The sequence below is a fragment of the Ranitomeya variabilis genome, chromosome 2 (assembly GCF_051348905.1).
Source record: "Ranitomeya variabilis isolate aRanVar5 chromosome 2, aRanVar5.hap1, whole genome shotgun sequence".
Lineage (NCBI taxonomy): Eukaryota > Metazoa > Chordata > Amphibia > Anura > Dendrobatidae > Ranitomeya > Ranitomeya variabilis.
The window spans coordinates 429,827,282-429,846,647 of NC_135233.1; the positions used below are offsets into that span (position 1 = coordinate 429,827,282).

The 19,366-nt window shown below is 49.0% G+C and overlaps 1 protein-coding gene across 11 annotated transcripts in view; it reads left to right on the forward strand.

Moving 5' to 3' along the window:
* Nucleotides 1-19,366, forward strand: part of PPFIA1 (PPFI scaffold protein A1) — a 72,610-nt gene that overhangs the window by 34,707 nt on the left and 18,537 nt on the right. For all 11 annotated transcript variants that reach the window (XR_013221455.1, XM_077286963.1, XM_077286954.1 and 8 more), the window contains 6 exons: nt 9,251-9,334; nt 11,429-11,560; nt 12,023-12,085; nt 13,643-13,722; nt 14,534-14,684; nt 15,688-15,911. Coding sequence is in view for 10 of the 11 variants with exons in the window: in XM_077286963.1 (XP_077143078.1) it covers nt 9,251-9,334; nt 11,429-11,560; nt 12,023-12,085; nt 13,643-13,722; nt 14,534-14,684; nt 15,688-15,911 (734 nt within the window). In the remaining variant the exon portion in view is untranslated. The remainder of the gene's footprint in view (nt 1-9,250; nt 9,335-11,428; nt 11,561-12,022; nt 12,086-13,642; nt 13,723-14,533; nt 14,685-15,687; nt 15,912-19,366) is intronic.

The following is a 19,366-nucleotide window of genomic DNA, read 5'->3' on the forward strand; positions in this document are numbered from 1 at the left end:
CTTCCCCACTTTGAGCGACCGAGAGAGCAGTGTGGTATCACCCACATCGCAACCTCTCGGACCTGCTGGGCAGGACTTCGTCCCCTGTCACCCCTTCGGGTGTTCAGGGTGACCTTTCTCGGTGGCTAGTCCTTGCCCGTTTTCCCCTCCTCATCCCTCTCCTCGGAGAGGGCTGAGAGGAAGACGGCAGTCACTTCCAGTGACCCTCTCCCCCTGTTTAGGGGTCGACGCCGTCTTCTGCGCCGGAGTTCGTGGCGCGGGAAGGAGGACTTCTTCCAGGATCCTCTACTCTACAAGGGATCCTGATGTGTTCCTCAACTGCAGGTAGGGAATCTTCAAGCAACAGTACAGGACGATACCCCTCCCCCTCCCGCCCTGCAAGCGATCTCCTCAGGGTGTCAGAGCTTACCAGGGCCTCTGTTTAATAGGGGAGTGGACTGCAACACTTCTTTTTCTTGGCGTCGGGATGCGCTATCGCCGCACGCTGGCATTTCTTTTTTCCCTCCTTTTATTCAAACCTATTTTTTTTTCTCCCAGCTATTTCGCCTTCATTCGGCGCCCGGCTTACACGCCCCCTTGCGGCGCCCTGCATTACGCGTCCGGGAGTTCAGCGCTCTTGGGGGCTTTTCTTCTGCTTCCCCCTTCGGTGCTTGTGCACGCCCACAGCGTCGCGCTGTTACCGCGATCTTTCAGCTGACTTCCTGCTCCCTGTCAGCGTCTCCTCACCGCGTGGGACACGAGGATCTCGGGGGAACACAGGCACAGACTCCTGCGGCTACCGCTGTCGCTGTTCTGTCAGCAGGCTCAGCACTACTGCTTTCTCGGGCTCTACTCCTCCCTGCAGTACTTTTCCGCTCCTGGACAAGGTAATATCTCTACCTATGTCCGACCCCAAGCCAGCCTTTGCCACTACGGCCATCCATTACGCCTGCGCTCTCTGTAAGAAAAAGTGGGCCTCAGGTCAGTCTTCTCCTTTCTGCCCGTCCTGCGTTCCTCCTATCATGTCAGCCCTAGCTCCTAGGTCTCGGGATGAGTGCACCCCCCCTCCCCCTGAGTGGGCTGTTGCAATGTCTCAATCAGTGTCTGACCTGACTAAGGTGTCTCAGTCCCTGGTCCAGGCACTTGAACGTATCCTGCTTCTGTCTAATGCCACCAGTGCCATGAACGCCTCACAGGGCGATTCGCTCGCACTTCTCCAAGACCCTCACAGAGGCAGACTGGACAAAAGAGACAGAAAAAGGACCTTATCTAGATCCTCTCGCTTCTATCCTGGAAGGTAGCCTTTTTGGTTGCCATCACCTCCATTAGAGTGTCGGAGCTGGCGGCTTTATCCTGTCGTTCTCCCTTTCTAGTCCTGCATCAGGACAAAGTGGTTCTTCGTCCGGTTCCTTCTTTTCTACCACAGGTAGTTTCGGCTTTTCACATCAATGAGGACATTGTCCTCCCTTCCTTGTGCCCTTCCCCGGTTCACCCCTTGGAGAAATCTCTTCACAAGTTGGATGTGGTCAGGGCTATCCGGATTTACCTCGCCAGAACTGCCTCTATTCGTCAGGCCTATCCTCTGTTCATCGAATCGGAGGGGCGGCGAAAGGGGCTCCCCGCCTCCAAGTCCACAATTGCTCGTTGGATCCATTCGACGGTTCTGGAGGCATACCGTGTCCAAGACAAACGGCCTCCTTCGGGGGTGAAGGCTCACTCTACCCGGGCTGTGGGAGCTTCCTGGGCAGTTCGTCACCAATCTTCGGCCTCGCAGGTTTGCAAGGCCGCAACGTGGTCATCCATTCACACCTTTGTCAAATTCTACAAGGTGCATACTCAGGCTTCTGTGGATGCGAGCCTGGGTAGGAGGATACTGCAGGCGGCGGTTTCTCACCGGCCGACCTAACTCCTCTTTTTCTGCAGAATACCCCGCCCTAGGGACTGCTTTTGGATGTCCCATGGTTACCTGTGTCCCCCAATGAAGCGAGAGAGGGATTTTTGGTTCTTACCGTAAAATCTTTCTTGGAGCCTTCATTGGGGGACACAGCACCCTCCCTTGAAGTTGTACCGTGTTGGCCAACGGGCCGTTGTTGTGGGTTGGTACCTAGGTTGAGTTTTATATTACCTGTTCCTACTACTGCTTTTGCACCAACTGAGTTGCCTGGTGCCTGTCGGAGGGTGTATACTGCCGGGGAGGAGTTACTCCTTCTTTATTTGCATAGTGTCAGCCTCCTAGTGACAGCAGCATACACCCATGGTACCTGTGTCCCCCAATGAAGGCTCCAAGAAAGAGATTTTACGGTAAGAACCAAAAATCCCTCTTCCACCTCCATATTCAAGCAAGAAAATTAGAGAGGTTTTGGAACGGGTGGAGCGCTGGGGCCCGACACCATTTCTAATCATTGGGGATTTTAATATCTGTGATGACTTTTGGGATAAAAATAAAAATTCCCAGAATAGGACGGTGGGACACATTACTACGTTTGTAACTTACATTCGTGAAATTGGTATGACTGACCTATGGAGAGTTAGACATGTTGGGGAAAGGGGATATTCCTGTTATTCGCCGGCTCATAGTACTCTATCCAGGATAGATCTGGCTCTGGGCAATCGTCTGTTGGACGCAATGGTGGGAGATGTGCGGTACTTACCTAGGGCCCTCTCAGATCATAGTCCAATTGAGGTAGAGTTCCAGTTGCTGGGGACACAGGCCGCAAACGAGAGAGTGAAAGATTCACCCTAACTGGTTGAACAGTATAGATTTAGATAAAATAAAACAGGAGGTGACGGAATTCTTTTTGCTGAATGATGGGAGTACAGATGCTCTTACTGTATGGGAAGCCATGAAGGCCTACTTAAGAGGGCTGCTGTTCAGAGATATCAGTAGATGTAAGCGGAAGACAAGAGAGGCAGAGAAGGTAGCGATTGATGAGCTGAGGGTGGTGGAGGAAGAGATGGTAACAAAGGGCACTCCTGAGGCTGGGAATAGATTGAAAACAGCTCAAAATCATCTAGAGGAAATTCTGTTAAGAAAGGCAGAAAGGAATCGGGAGTTTCGGAGACTGGCTTATTTTCAGGAGGGTGAAACTGTTGGCCACATGCTGTCTCTGGTGGCTTCTGCCCAGTAGAGTACTTCATTTATCCATTCCCTGGTTTCCGGGAGTGACACTACTGTCTCTGGAAATTCGGAGATTGTGAGGGTCTTTGTGGACTTTTACATTGGTCTATATTCCTCTCGGGTTGACGCGTCAGCGGGAGACACAGTGGCTTTTTTGGAGGGGCTGGGACTCCCGAGGCTGAGCTATGTAGACAGAGAAGGTTTGGAGGCTCCCATCACGGAGGAGGAGCTGAGTCCGGCATTACAATCTATGGCTAATGGGAAGGCGCCTGGAGTAGATGGGTTTCCTGCTGAAATTTATAAAAATATGGGGGAGGTGCTGATTCCCAGATTAAAGGCGGTTTTTAGATGAGGCCAAGAGTAGAGGGTGTTTGCCAGCGTCCATGAGAGAAGCCATAATAGTGGTAATTCCTAAGGAAGGTAAGGATCTGAGGCAACCTGAATCATACCGGCCAATTTCTCTAACTGTGGATGTCAAGCTCCTGGCCAAGGTGTTGGCGACTCGTTTGACTAGTGTCATCTCCAACCTGGTACATTCAGATCAGGCTGGTTTTATGCCTGATAGATCCACAGCGGTTAACCTGCGAAGGCTGTTTATGAATTTGCAGCTTAGGTCCGACAACTGTGGCCAGAGAGTTATCGCATCCTTAGATGCCCATAAGACATTCGACAGTGTGGAATGGGGATATCTCTGGCAGGTGTTGCAATGTATGGGGTTTGGCTCACAGTTTGTGTCCTGGATTCGGCTGTTGTATTTGCAGCCGGTGGCTAGAGTTAGAGTGAATGGGGAGCTATCTCAGACTATACATCTAGCTAGAGGGACGAGGCAGGGGTGTCCGCTCTCTCCTCTTTTGTTCGCCTTGGCTGTGGAACCGTTGGCTGCCAAAATTCGGCAGTCTGATGAGGTGTCTGGGTTTCAATTTGGGATGATTGAAGAGAAGGTAGCGCTATACGCGGACGATATTCTACTGTTTCTGGCTGAGCCGGCCGATTCCCTGGGGGGTGCTGTTAGGCTTATTGAAAGATTTGGCTCTTTGTCGGGACTGACGATAAATTGGAGTAAGTTGATTCTGTTTAAAGTCGATGGTATGGGGGGAGGATGGGAGTGAGCTTCCTGCGGATGGGCGACTTAAGGTGGTAAGTCAATTTAAAGGGCCACTGTCACCCCCTCCAGCCGTTATAAACTAAAAGAGCCACCTTGTGCAGCAGTAATGCTGCAGTCTAACAAGGTGGCTCTTTTAGTTTTTGCTTCAGCTATTCCCTCAATAAAGCGTTTTAAAATCTGCCCTAAATACCTGGAGGCGGTCCGAAGCCTCCTCTGTGAAGCTCCCAACTGCCGTCACTCATCTCTTCTGGGGATGTGGTCGCCGCCCCCTGAGCGCTGTTTCTTCTTAAATCCGGCGCCTGCGCTGTGCGTGCCTGCCTGGGACAGGCGCAGTCTTCATTGTCCGTCATAGGTCAGATGCAGGGTGCCTGACTGCGCCTGTGCGGGCAGTGCGGCCACCCTGTTGCTGAATCCCCGCCCCGCACTGTTATTCATTATGCACAGTGCGGGGCTGGGGTTCCTGGGCATGCGCACTGCGCTGTTCAGACGCTCCCCCGGTCCCCCGCCTTCCAGCGTTGCCGGAATATACAGGTTTCCTTGCCAGCGTTTGGAATGAAGCAGCCGCAAATAACAACGCTGGAAGGCGGGGGAGCTGGGGGAGCGTCTGAACAGCGCAGTGCGCATGCCCAGGAACCCCAGCCCCGCACTGTGCATAATGAATAACACAGTGCGGGGCGGGGATTCAGCAACAGGGTGGCCGCACTGCCCACACAGGCGCAGTCAGGCACCCTGCATCTGACCTATGACGGACAATGAAGACTGCGCCTGTCCCAGGCAGGCACGCACAGCGCAGGCGCCGGATTTAAGAAGAAACAGCGCTCAGGGGGCGGCGACCATCGCCTCAGAAGAGATGAGTGACGGCAGTTGGGAGCTTCACAGAGGAGGCTTCGGACCGCCTCCAGGTACAAAGACAGGTATTTAGGGCAAATTTTAAAACGCTTTATTGAGGGAATAGCTGAAGCAAAAACTAAAAGAGCCACCTTGTTAGACTGCAGCATTACTGCTGCACAAGGTGGCTCTTTTAGTTTATAACGGCTGGAGGGGGTGACAGTGGCCCTTTAAATACTTGGGGATATGGGTCTCTATGCCTGTTTCAGACTACGTACATAAAAATCTGACTCCGGTTTTAGGCGACCTTAAGGCAAGAGTAGACGCTTGGATTAAGTTGCACTTGTCAGTGGTGGGCAGGGTTAATCTTATTAAAATGACTTTGATGCCAAAAATACTTTATATTCTCCATAACGCGCCAGTGTGGATACCGCGTGAAAAATTTAGACAGATTAACTCCATGTTGAGGAAAATGGTGTGGGGGAGACATTATCCACGTATCAGACTGGAGACGCTTCAGCGACCCAAGGAAGATGGGGGTTTGGCTCTGCCCAATCCTGAAGTTTATTTTCTTGCAGCCCAGAGTCAGCACTTAAGGGGCTGGACGCTTGAGGGGTCGTCCAGTGCGGTACAGCAATTGATGGAAAGGGTGACGAAAAGAAGGCCAGTAGTAGTGTCTAGAGGATGGATCCCTGGGGGCATTGAGGAAATTGTATCCAACTATATTTTTGATAGTTAAGCTGTGGGGTAGATTGTAACAAAATCGTGGCATCACGGGTCTAACCAGGTTCTCCCCGCTATGGCATAATAATAATTTACCTGAGTTTGTGGCATTAGGGGTATTACCAGAGTGGCAGGCCAAGGGAATTCAATATGTGTATCAAATACTTGAGCAGCGGGAGCTGAAATCCTTTTCTCAACTGCAGGTGGATTTTGATCTTGGGTCTTCGGGGGAATACCAGTATTTGCGGATGAGACACGCATTTGGAGCTCAGAACAGGGATGGATGCATTAGAATCCAAAGGGATATAGTGTTGGAATATGTGTGCGGGGAAGGGACCACTAGGGGGGGTTATCTCCACTCTTTATAAAGATTTACTGCATACATACCTTTTGGGATTTCCAATAAATGTGAGAGCTAAATGGGAGAGGGATCTGGACCCATTGGAAAATGAAGGTTGGGAGTCGGTGCTGGAGTGGATTCCACGACTGTCACTGAGCGAACCGTATAGGCTGTCGCAGCTCTATATAGTGCACAGGGACTACAAATCTCCAGAAGTATTATATAAAGCAGGTCTGCGTGCTGACTCTGATTGTCCAAGGTGTAAGTCTGCAGATACTGGTATATTTCATATGATATGGACGTGTCCGAGGCTGGCTGCTTTTTGGTTGGTGGTTTTGCGTCGTATAGAAGGAGCGTATAGATGCACGGTGCCAAGGGATCCGTTGGTATGTTTGCTGGGATATGTGGATGAGATTGGAGTGGATAACACTCTGAAGATAGCAATTGCCAGATTGTTGTATATGGCCCGAAAGGTAATAGCGCGACATTGGATTAAGATTGAACCGCCTACAAGAAGATAATTCCTCCAATATGTGAAGCAGGGTCTGACATTGGAAAAAGGGATCTATAAGAAAAGAGGGAAAATAGAAATGTTTGATAAACTGTGGTCTTTGTGGCTAGAAATGGGATAGGTAGATACGTGGGATGGGAGAGTCTAGGGCCTGACTTGGTAAGGACAGAATATGATATTCCTTCAGTATTATTGATGGTGGTGATATTGGAAGAGGTGGGCTGTCTTCTTGGGCAGGGGTGGGAAAAGTTGGGAATGATGGGGATTGGTTAGGGGGGAAAGTTTGTATTGAAAACAAGAATATAATATGTTAATTGTACTGATATTCCTAATAAAAATTTACTTGAGTAAAAAAAATAACGTGAATAATCCTTTAATCCAAAATGGAGATTTACTGATCATCCAGAACATATAATGCAGAAGACTGAGTCCAAGTAGGATATCTAAGAGCTCGCTACTATGAACAATCTCTCCCTCTATTTGATTGTTGGGGGTCCGACTCTTGGCATCACCACCGATCAGTGGATTGAACATATCACAGTGGGCACGGGGTCCCCTTCATTGTTTACCTGGCACAGCTCCCGACATTTAGTAATGAATGGGACTGAGCTTTAATCCCAGGCTCCAGCATTGGGTAACTGGTGAAGAGCACCCGCTGCTCTGCCGTCATCGAGGTGCTGATCCCACTGATTTGATGATTTTCCAAACCTCGAGGACCCTTTAAGTTTTAGACACTTCCTTGATCTAGAATCTGTCCTTTCTGGATCCCAGCACCTTCCCTGATTTGTCTTCCGTTCTGGAAGACGCCGCTTATCCCTCCGTACCGTCACCTGCTGTGAAATTGATTTTACCCGTTTGCTTCATTCACTGCGGATTTAGCACCTATAATACCGGTTGAGGTGTTCTCCGAGGTGGCGTCGCTGGGCACCTTGGTACCCGCTAATGCTTACGGCGCCCCGTGAATTGACTGGTCCAGCAGCCTCGTCAGTAGCGTGTGGTCCCAGGACAATAGCCATGCGGACCTCCTCTACCTGCTGCCTCTTATGGTGGGAAGGAGCCACGTCATGGCTCCATGAGTCCTCAATGATGAGGGGCAGTGGACCTACTATTCAGAATAGGCACCGTAGATCGGAGGAGGTTTGCAGTGCCCGACTACTAACATGGCGGCTGGATCGGAGTCATACAAGCATTTTTGATCATCTCTACGTATACATATACCCAAGGAAATAGTATTGCCCCCCATGAGTGTTGCGTGACTGTCCACGTTCTCCCACAACATCGGGCAAAACCAAGGCTTTGATCCGTGCGAGCAGAGGAAGGTGGTGCAGCCATCTGCACCTGGATACACTATAAGGATGTCGCAATGACAGTAAATGCAATATTTTTTCCTATTTCTATTAATATTTCTTCTGGCCCTGCTTGTTGACGGTTTCCTTGCGGAAGCACATTTTTCTTGCACTGCACGATGTAACTTTGTAGAACAGAAGGTAAGTTTAATGACGTAGTTGTGTGTGCTGAACGCACGGATAACCCCACAATCCCATCTCCAGGCACGATGGATTTATAGGACGCCAATCATTTAATATAAGGAAGTTTGGCTTCCGGCCTCCTGTGTTTCGCCCTCGTACAATGCACCGTAGGTTATAATCTCCCACAATGAATCCCATTATCTCTAGGAATGAAATGCGTCATCGAGCTGTAGCGGAAAATAACTATGAAATGGAGAATTCTCACCAGAGACGTCGTTCATAGGACCCCACCTGTTTGAGAACAGGGATCCCCTGTCCACCCCGTTCTACCAGGTGGGGTACGATGGCCGTCCCCTGAAATTATTGTTGCTCTTTCTTCCAATTGTGCACCATTGTTCCCATTTTTGTTCTTTTTTTGCTATATCTAAAATAATAATAATGAGAAAAAAAAGTCTAGCAAAAGGCCGTCTATTGTTTTGTATCTATAGCTTCTGTGTTTCCATGACAACAGACTACAAACAAACCCGATGTAGTCTGATCCGACAGTCGTATTCCCTTTCATCTTTCCCCTTCTTGCTAACCTACAAAATGTGAGTTATCCAGATGTAGCGGATAGACAAGAGGGACTATGACGGTAGGTTCAGACTGCACAGGGTTTTCATGTGTAAATGTGGAGACGCATGACTGTGTGTGGGAGCTGCGTGCACTAAACGATAGTGGTACTCAGAAATCTGTAGTGTTTGGTTTACATGCACCGAAATAAATACAAATTGTTGTGGATGTGGACTTTCCCCCCCAGGAAGTGGGTCTGAGGATGAAAGATGTTTTCCTGCACACCGGCGGCTCCGCTAGGAGTGAGTGCGGCTGACTGCAGTTCCCTGCATTGCCAGGAGGGGGCACAGTGCAGGAAAAACCTAGAGTTGCAAAAACCAGCCCTGTTAATGAGACCCGTAAATGCCTGCGCTTATTCATTTCATCACTGAGGGGGCCGTATATCGCGCATTATATCATCTGCACCCACCTCCCGACGAGGATCGCAATGATGGTCACTGCTGCGGCGCACACTTGCTGTTGGCTTGTATTCACACTGCAGAATCTCACCAATAACTGCATTTCTGCTGTGGCATGATGAGAAGCGGTCATGACCTTCTGTATCTTCCTGTCTTTATCACAATAGGCCGAGGAGCGACATGGCAATATCGAAGAGCGGCTACGTCAGATGGAGTCTCAGCTGGAAGAGAAGAACCAGGAGCTGCAGCGGGTGAGATGCCACCGTCATGGCCGGGTGACACAGCAACAGGCTAGGCTGCAATACTACAGTCTTCTCCCCCGCTCCGCACTGCGGTCTGAACCTAAACATGGCTGACGATGGAGGAGAATGGGACACAAGACGCCTATCGGCAGCCTCCATTAAACACCCCGCACCACATAGTGAATGTGCACGTTGAGTAATTGGGGCGATATGTCTTGCATCCTGGTCCCTTTTCCCCACCAAATGTCTTGAGTCCCAGGCTCCTTTCAACCACCCACAATGTCTCAGTTCACAGCTCACAGTCCCACAAATGTCTTGGGTCATAGCCCACTCAACCACACCAATGTCTGGGGGCGTAGCCCACTCTTACCACACCAATGTCTGGGGGCGTAGCCCACTCTTACCACACCAATGTCTGGGGGCGTAGCCCACTCTTACCACACCAATGTCTGGGGGCGTAGCCCACTCTTACCACACCAATGTCTGGGGGCGTAGCCCACTCTTACCACACCAATGTCTGGGGGCGTAGCCCACTCTTACCACACCAATGTCTGGGGGCGTAGCCCACTCTTACCACACCAATGTCTGGGGGCGTAGCCCACTCTTACCACACCAATGTCTGGGGGCGTAGCCCACTCTTACCACACCAATGTCTGGGGGCGTAGCCCACTCTTACCACACCAATGTCTGGGGGCGTAGCCCACTCCTACCACACCAATGTCTGGGGGCGTAGCCCACTCTTACCACACAAATGTCTTTTTGTCACTTCATCCCTCTCATTCCCCCCCCCCCCCCCCCTCCCAATGTATTGGGTAATATCCCTCCCAATGTGTTGGGTCACATCTCTCCCCACCAATGTCTTGGGTCATGCCACCCCATACACACGCACACAATGTCTCAGATCACAGGCCCCCACACCACCAATGGTTCAGGTCACAGCTCCCAACAATCGCATGTCCCGAGCTCACCAGCAATGTGTTGGGTCGTAGTCCACTCATCCTCCGTCAATTTCTTGGGTCATAGCCTACCCATCCGCCACTAATGTCTCAGGTCCTAGCTCAACCATACACCATTAATGTCTCTGTTCATACCTCTCCCCCCCGCCAACAATGTCTTGGGTCCTTATCCCCCCACTTCGTCATCACCAATGTTTTTGGTCATGTCTTCTTCACCAGTGTTGCAGGTCACAGCTTCCAATAATCACATGTCCCGCACCCACCCATCCCCCAATAATGTCTCGGGTCATAGCCCACCCATCCCCCACCAATGTCTTGGGTCACAGCTCCCACCACCCCCACAAATGTCTTGAGTCACACGTCCTTCTGTGACCCTGTCCATCAGCCCCCCACCCCCGTGCTTCGGCCCAGAGGAAACAGGTGGGCAGCATTGTACATACTGGGACTGTAGTGATCGGAGTTTGCTGCAGATTTGGGCTAATTCTTATTAACTGGACAAACCCAGTACGTCTGTAAGTGAAGACTTCCTAGAGAATATTCAGCTGCTGCTGTCTGATCTCAGCCTGGGAAATGGTGGCCTCCCACAGGTGAGAATCGCCTCTGACATTGCAGGGCCCATAAGGCTTGTCATAGGGTTTTTTGCATTCACTGAGCAGCTTGTAATGCTTCATTTGAATGATTTTCATTGACACAACCTTGCAGAGGCCTGGGGAAAGCTGGGTGATGAGATGAAGCATTGAAGTGCAAAGGCTAGGAAGTTTTTTTTTTTTTTTTTTTTTTGCATTTAAAAAAAATAAAATAAATTCAAAGGAAATAAAAAAAATAAATAAATTTAAAGAAATGTTCCCTTCAGACCAGTTTACCAAGTGGAGTTTTTTTTGTATATATTTTCTGTGACTCCTGCCCTTAACATATGGCAGATTCCAAAAGTCGTCACCCCCCTTCCTGTCATGTTCTCCGTTCCAGGCGGACAGTTAAATCTGACACTGCTGACATTCATTAACACCGCAGCTAAGATTAGCCCTCTAAGTATATCTGTGCCTAATTTAAGCCGCCTGTAAAGCGGGCGGTCTCGTCCGGGCGACAGTCTTGCATAACCCCTCGATCTGCAATGTTTGAGATTGTCCTTTAATCTCCCCAATACCAGGCCCGGCAGAGAGAGAAGATGAACGAAGAGCACAATAAGCGCCTGTCCGAGACCGTGGACAAGCTGCTATCCGAGTCCAATGAACGGCTACAGCTCCACCTGAAGGAGAGGATGGCGTCTCTGGAGGACAAGGTACGGCCTGGGGGTCTCGCCTCACTGTTTATAACATAAAGGGTGGGGTATACATGACAGAGGATCCCTTTTATATTAGAGGTTTCTGTGCCAAAAAGTAGCTATAACCCCACCCTCATATGAGGGGTCCGAGACGCTGCACTGATCCTTCCAAGTGGCTACTGGTGACTTATAAATATGCCCCCCATCCAGACAGCGAGAGCAGCTCCGCATTGTGAGGACCCCACAAACAGCACCTCATATCTCAGCTTCTCATTAAGCAGGACCATCACTTGTTTTGTTTCTGGTGTCTTTTTATAAACTTTTTTTTTTTTTTTTTGTTGCATACATTTTCTCCTATTTTTGCAAAGTTGCGAGATGTGCTCATCGATGTAAAGTATCAGCGAGACCCCTGAATATGGAGGGTGTTCGGTGCATATGAAATATAAAGTAAAATCATCCGTGACCTTTTCTCTCTTGCAGAACGCCCTCATCAGAGATGTCGAATCTGCCAAGAAGCTCATAGACGAGATTCAGCACGAGAAGGTTGGTTTAAGGAATATGGCAACGTAATGGCATCACATAAATGTAAATGTTGGCCTAGAGTTTAAAGGGGTCTTGTCCTAAGGATCATCCACAAGCTCTGTAAACATTGAGGTCTCAAGCCATTCTTGTATCACATTCCTCTGAGTGGCCGCCATGTAATACTGCACTCTCCTGATGACGGACCACCTGCAGCTTTCACGATGACGTCTGAGCAGAACAGCAGCGTCTCTGCCATTCGGACATCATTTTGAATGCTGCAGACGATGAGGGGCCGCTGATTGGCTACAGCCATCATGTAGCATTATTTCTCATTAGACTGGTTGGAGATGCTGGTAGTAACGTGGATGAGTGGCAGCGGTCCGGAAGAAGTATATGTTATTTTTCCAGTAGCAGACAACCCCTTTAATTGTTTTCTAATGCAACCGTCTGCAACTTATTTCTCGCCACCTTTGAAATCCTTGATTTCTATCAGTGAATAGGAACACATCAGTGGTGGTAAATCCATCCCGATCTTGTCTCCTAACGCACCGTGCACCAGGACGTGATTGGGATCCGTTCTCTGCTGCCGGGCACTATGCCCACCGAGGGGACCTCGACGCACCCACCATACCAGGAAGCTGCAGAACTCTTCATTGTGCAATGATTAATCTTTATTTCCATGGAAGGAGCCCTATCTGTTATCTCTGATCAGTGTTTTTATTATAGTTGTGCACTCGCGGGATATCGTCCTGTCGTATGCACCTTGTTTAGTCCTGATCCGCCTTTGTGTTATAATGGCAGCTGCGCCCAGATACTTTTTCTAAAGTGCATCCAATATTATGCATCTTTTACTTAAAGGGGTTCTTCGCTATTTTTCTTACCATCCAGATGGTAGGGATCTTTATAACGGAACAGTAATACACAATACTTACCCCACTCCAGTGCTGTCACCTGAGCCTGCAGCCAATCATCGGCATCAGCGGTCAGGGTGTCATCACTTCTGCACGGAGTGGCAAGGCTGGAGCGGTGTGTGCATATCAGTGGTAACTCGGGCTTTTATCTTTCATTAGGGTCCCTACTATTGTACAGAAAATGACATGCTATTATAGTCACCCTGTTAGTGTTTAAGTAGATGATACAAATTAAAATTGAGTACCTAAAATTTAAAGGGATTTAAGGAGCCTTTTAAAAGGGTTGTTCCACCTTTTGGTGACTTTTCTAAGACCTATAATTTTGACTAAAGAGCAAAATTGAATGTGCAGGGATACAAAGCGCTAAAAAAAAAAAAAAAGCCAAATGGTGCAAAATATTCAATGAAGCTGAAATTCAAAAATGATATTTTTAGCCTCAAATACATTAATGAAAAAAGAAATAATAATCCTGACCGATAGAAGGTTAAAATGTATCCTACATTCCGTTGCGATTCTGTAGAGATTCCTTGGTCTCTCACCTGTCAGGTCGCCTGTCAGCGTGCTGTGATATCACCGTCCTCATAAGCTCGTACAGCGGAAATGGAGCAGAGATCTGTATATACAGCCAGGAGATAAACTCATATATATATTATCTTCTTTTTATTAGGAGCAGCTGCTGATTGAAATCGAAAATCTCAGATCCGAGAATGAGCAGGTCCGGATACGGGCAGCGTCGCTCCACCACAGGTACCGAGGCCCCTGCCGGCATGGGTTTCTAATATACATCACCCATTGAGATGGTAAAATACATACAGGGTCTGCTTGTTTTACTTCTAGTTCTGCCGAAAACTTTAGCAAGACGAGGTGTTTTATTATTTTATTTTTCTATATTCGTGTGCATTTGTCTGCCTGGTCCGTGCTGTTTCCTAGGATTTCATCTCCAGGGCCGTGCCACCCGCACAGATGAAGGGAGACCGCACGGACCACGACCCATTGAGGGCACAATAAAAATAAGTGATGGCTCCTGTTCAGAGGGGGTTTTATTTGTGCAAAAAATGCACGTTTTCCTTGTCAAATCCTCATAAATACGTCAAGACGGCTCAGTTTCCACCAGAAAAGCTTCATGGTTCTGCTACAGATTCTGGAGCAAACGCCAATCAGATTTTTTTTTTTCAAGACTAATTGTTTTCTGCATAACTGGAAATTAACTTTAAGGATTATTCTTTTTTTTTTTTTTTTTTTTTTTTAAACCACATCTTTACCACATTGGATGAGGGACGACGCAGAGTTCATCTCGTCAGAAATGATTAGTTCTCCTGCGACGCTCCTCTACCCCCAAGAAGTTTTAGTGCAAGGATTGTTTTAGTTTTTTACTATTTTGACTACAACGTTCCCCTAACAATAAGCTTAACGCAGATTGTCCTGCTGCCGGGACCCTGCAGGGATCAGCTGTAATCTGTGCAGAAGTGCTCAGTTCCCCTGCAGCGCCTCCACAGGAGAAACTAAGCATTACATGATCACAAGTGACTCCTTGACGCCACTGTCTGTGTCTCTGCAGCCGGCCGCACCTGGGCAGCGTTCCTGACTTCCGCTATGCTCTCGCACCTTCTTCGTTGTCTGACGGACATCCCGAGTCTTACAGTTCTTCACTGGTCCTCCGAAGGCCGCAGAAAGGACGGCTAGCTGCTCTGCGGGACGAGCCCTCAAAGGTTGGACTTTATTTTATTTGCCACTTTCCCAGAAGAGTAGTGTTGTCTGCTTAAAGGGCAATATCAAGTCTCATACAAGTTAAAGGGAATGTCTAGCACTTGCATTTTGATGCCCTATCATTGGGACCCCCCACCGATCAATTGTTTGCCGCTACTATGCACGGCTCCATCCATTCACCATGTCTGTTCTTCTTGGACATTGCAGCTCAACTCCCATTCACTTCAACAGGAGCTGGGCTGTAGTAACCTATAGCAGGTGCTGAGACGCCTAATTTCAAGTTGAAAGTTTTCTGATGGCGCCGTTACACTTTAAAAGAGAATATGTTGCCTCCCTTGACATGTCTGTTTTTGGAAATTTTTACATTTCCGGGAGGCCTAAGGCTACGTTCACATTTGCGTTGTGCGCCGCAGCGTCTGCGCCGCAACGCACAACGCAAACAAAAACGCAGCAAAACGCATGCACAACGCTGCGTTTTGCGCCGCATGCGTCCTTTTTTTAATTGATTTTGGACGCAGCAAAAATGCAACTTGCTGCGTCCTCTGCGCCCGGACGCGTGCGCCGCAGGGACGCATGCGGCACAAAACGCAAGTGCGACGCATGTCTATGCGCCCCCATGTTAAATATAGGGGCGCATGACGCATGCGGCGACGCTGCGGCGCCCGACGCTGCGGCGCAGACCGCAAATGTGAACGTAGCCTAACACACAGGCTCCGTGCTCTATAAGTCTGATGGTGTCTGCAGGAGTGCGGTAGTTCTGTACTTTCTGTGCACTTTCCGCTGTTTGTCTTGGACTTTGCTTTTCCCATCACGTGACTTTACCTTTATCTAAAAGCCGTGTTTTCTCTTTCTCCCCTTCACTCTCTGGATCTGCGTTCTCAGCACGTAAGTGTCGCCCTCTGCAGTCAGAGTGTGTGCATTGCATTTTTCCTTCTTTCCTCTGCTTGTATTTAATCCAGGGCCGTGACACTTTATCATTTAGCCGCTCGTTTTCTGCTTTTGCAGGTACAGACTCTGAATGAGCAGGACTGGGAACGAGCCCAGCAGGCGAATGTCCTGGCCAACGTCGCCCAAGCTTTCGAAAGCGACGTGGACATCTCCGACATGGAGGACGACCGAGACACCATATTCAGCTCCGTAGACCTCCTTTCTCCGTGCGGCCAGGCCGACGCACAGACCCTCGCCGTAATGCTGCAGGAACAGTTGGATGCCATTAATAAGGAAATCAGGTATATCCCATGAATAAGATCTACTGCCCCCCCGTCTGTTGTATGTGGGATTACAGTTTCGGTGATTTCTGGTCACTGGTAGGTTCATGTAGGCATCTGAGCTGGGAAACCATCTAAACATAATAGGTGATGAGTTGCTGGCTGCTGGGACCCCCTAATCAATCACAACGATGAGGGTATAGAGTCTTGGTTGCAGTTGAGCGAGGGCACTCATCGCTCTGTGGAGGGCACCAGTCGCTCTGTGGAGGGCACCCGTCGCTCTGTAGAAGGCAAGCCTATGGGGTGGCTGCAGACAGCCGAGAGCTTTACTCCGTCCTAGTGATCAGCAAGTTATCACCTCTCCTGTTTTCTTGGGAAAAGTCTCTATCCAGCCACAGCGATCAATAAGTTTAACCCTTTCGTTGCTGAGGATGTCTTAAGATGTCATGATCCTGAACTTCAGCCACAGCTAAAATATTCAGGCTGGAGCCCAGATATTATTACATGAGATGCAGCTGGATGAGTAGTTTTAGCTCCTGGCTCTGCATTTGTAAAGGGGCTCATACAGACCACCTATCTACTGTGTATGGGGTACCGTATTTTCCGGCGTATAAGACGACTTTTTAACCCCTGAAAATCTTCTTAAAAGTCGGGGGTCGTCTTATACGCCGGGTATCGCCTTGTACGCCGGGTGTATATGGTGGGTGGGGGGTGGGGGAGGAGTGGTCCTGATGACGACGAGGGGGCGTCTAACAGGAAAGTGAGTATCCCCCATTACCTCATCATAGCGCTGCAGCGTGGGGTCTCTGTGCTGGGAGCGGCGGCTGCTGTGCTGTGGGGCGGCGGCTCCTCTTCTGCAGTGTGGGGCCTCTGGTGCTGTGGGGCGGCGGCATATCTTCATGCAGTCGGGGCTCCTCCGGCATCTCCTTAAAGATCGGAGGCCCCGCGGCGCTGGCAGCTCCATCGGTACAATGCGGTGGCCTCCGGGAAAATGGCCGCTGCTCAGATTTAGATCTCGTCTCCCGAGATCTCGGGACGAGATCTGAATCTGAGCAGCGGCCATTTTCCCAGAGGCCACCGCATTGTACCGATGGAGCTGCCAGCGCCGCGGGGCCTCCGAGCTTTAAGGAGATGCCGGAGTAGCCCCGACTGCATGAAGATACGCCGCCGCCCAACAGCACCAGAGGCCCCACACTGCAGAAGAGGAGCCGCCGCCCCACAGCACAGCAGCCGCCGCTCCCAGCACAGAGACCCCACACTGCAGCGCTACGATGAGGTAATGGGGGATACTCACTTTCCTGTGAGACGCCCCCTCGTCGTCATCAGGACCACTCCCCCCCCCCCCCCCCCCCCCCCCCAAACGGCACATATTCACCGGCCCTATAAGACGACATAGGGTGTATAAGAAGACCCCCGACTTTTAAGAAGATTTTATATTTTAACTGGTAAAGTTGGGGGGTCGTCTTACAGTGCCTACAAGTAGTATTCAACCCCCTGCAGATTTAGCAGGTTTACACATTTGGAATTAACTTGGCATTGTGACATTTGGACTGTAGATCAGCCTGGAAGTGTGAAATGCACTGCAGCAAAAAAGAATGTTATTTCCTTGTTTATTTTTTTTTATAATTGGGAAAAGTCTTTTCAGAGGGTCATTTATTATTCAACCCCTCAACCCACCAGAATTCTGTTTGGTTCCCCTAAAGTATTAAGAAGTAGTTCAGGCACAAAGAACAATGAGCTTCACATGTTTGGATTAATTATCTCTTTTTCCAGCCTTTTCTGACTATTTAAGACCCTCCCCAAACTTGTGAACAGCACTCATACATGGTCAACATGGGAAAGACAAAGGAGCATTCCAAGGCCATCAGAGACAAGATCATGGAGGGTCACAAGGCTGGCAAGGGGTACAAAACCCTTTCCAAGGAGTTGGGCCTACCTGTCTCCACTGTTGGGAGCATCATCCGGAAGTGGAAGGCTTATGGAACTACTGTTAGCCTTCCACGGCCTGGACAGCCTTTGAAAGTTTCCTCCCGTGCCGAGGCCAGGCTTGTCCGAAGAGTCAAGGCTAACCCAAGGACAACAAGGAAGGAGCTCCGGGAAGATCTCATGGCAGTGGGGACATTGGTTTCAGTCAATACCATAAGTAACGTACTCCACCGCATTGGTCTCCATTCCAGATGAGCCCGTAAGGTACCTTTACTTTCAAAGCGTCATGTCAAGGCTCGTCTACAGTTTGCTCATGATCACTTGGAGGACTCTGAGACTGACTGGTTCAAGGTTCTCTGGTCTGATGAGACCAAGAACGAGATCTTTGGTGCCAACCACACACGTGACGTTTGGAGACTGGATGGCACTGCATATGACCCCAAGAATACCATCCCTACAGTCAAGCATGGTGGTGGCAGCATCATGCTGTGGGGCTGTTTCTCAGCCAAGGGGCCTGGCCATCTGGTCCGCATCCATGGGAAGATGGATAGCACGGCCTACCTGGAGATTTTGGCCAAGAACCTCCGCTCCTCCATCAAGGATCTTAAGATGGGTCATCATTTCATCTTCCAATAAGACAACGACCCAAAGCACACAGCCAAGAAAACCAAGGCCTGGTTCAAGAGGCAAAAAATCAAGTTGTTGCAGTGGCCTAGTCAGTCTCCTGACCTTAACCCAATTGAAAACTTGTGGAAGGAGCTCAAGATTAAAGTCCACATGAGACACCCAAAGAACCTAGATAACTTGGAGAAGATCTGCATGGAGGAGTGGGCCAAGATAACTCCAGAGACCTGTGCCGGCCTGATCTGGTCTTATAAAAGACGATTATTAGCTATAATTGCAAACAAAGTTTATTCCACAAAATATTAAACCTAGGGGTTGAATAATAATTGACCCACACTTTTATGTTTAAAATTTATAAAAATTTAACTGAGCAACAAAACTTTTTGCTTTGTAAGATTTATGCATCTGTTAATAAATCCTGCTCTTGTTTGAAGTTTGAAGGCTCTAACTTATTTGCATCTTATTAAACCTGCTAAATCTGCAGGGGGTTGAATACTACTTATAGGCACTGTATATGCCCAGTCGTCTTATACGCCGGAGAATACGGTAGTCCTATACTTTTCTTCCCCCTTGACCAAAGGATCGGGCTTGTTGGATTTCTTCTTATGGGAGATGCTTGATTGGTGATAACTCAATTATAGTATTAGATCCGACCTCCGGGACCTATACCGATGGGTAAATCGGGGAATTTTTACCCCCCATTACAAAGTGAAGCTGCAGGTCGGACACCGGACCTTCTCTCCATTCAATTATTATGGGGGCTGCCGGAAAAAGTTGAGTGCAGCTCTTAACAACCCCCATAGGGAACGAATGGGGCGGAGATGGTTCATCCACACTGCCACTCTGTTTTAATTAGGGTAATAGTAGGCAGGTGATTTTCAGAAATAAATATAAAACGTTCCAATTCAATGCAAAGTTGCAGAATG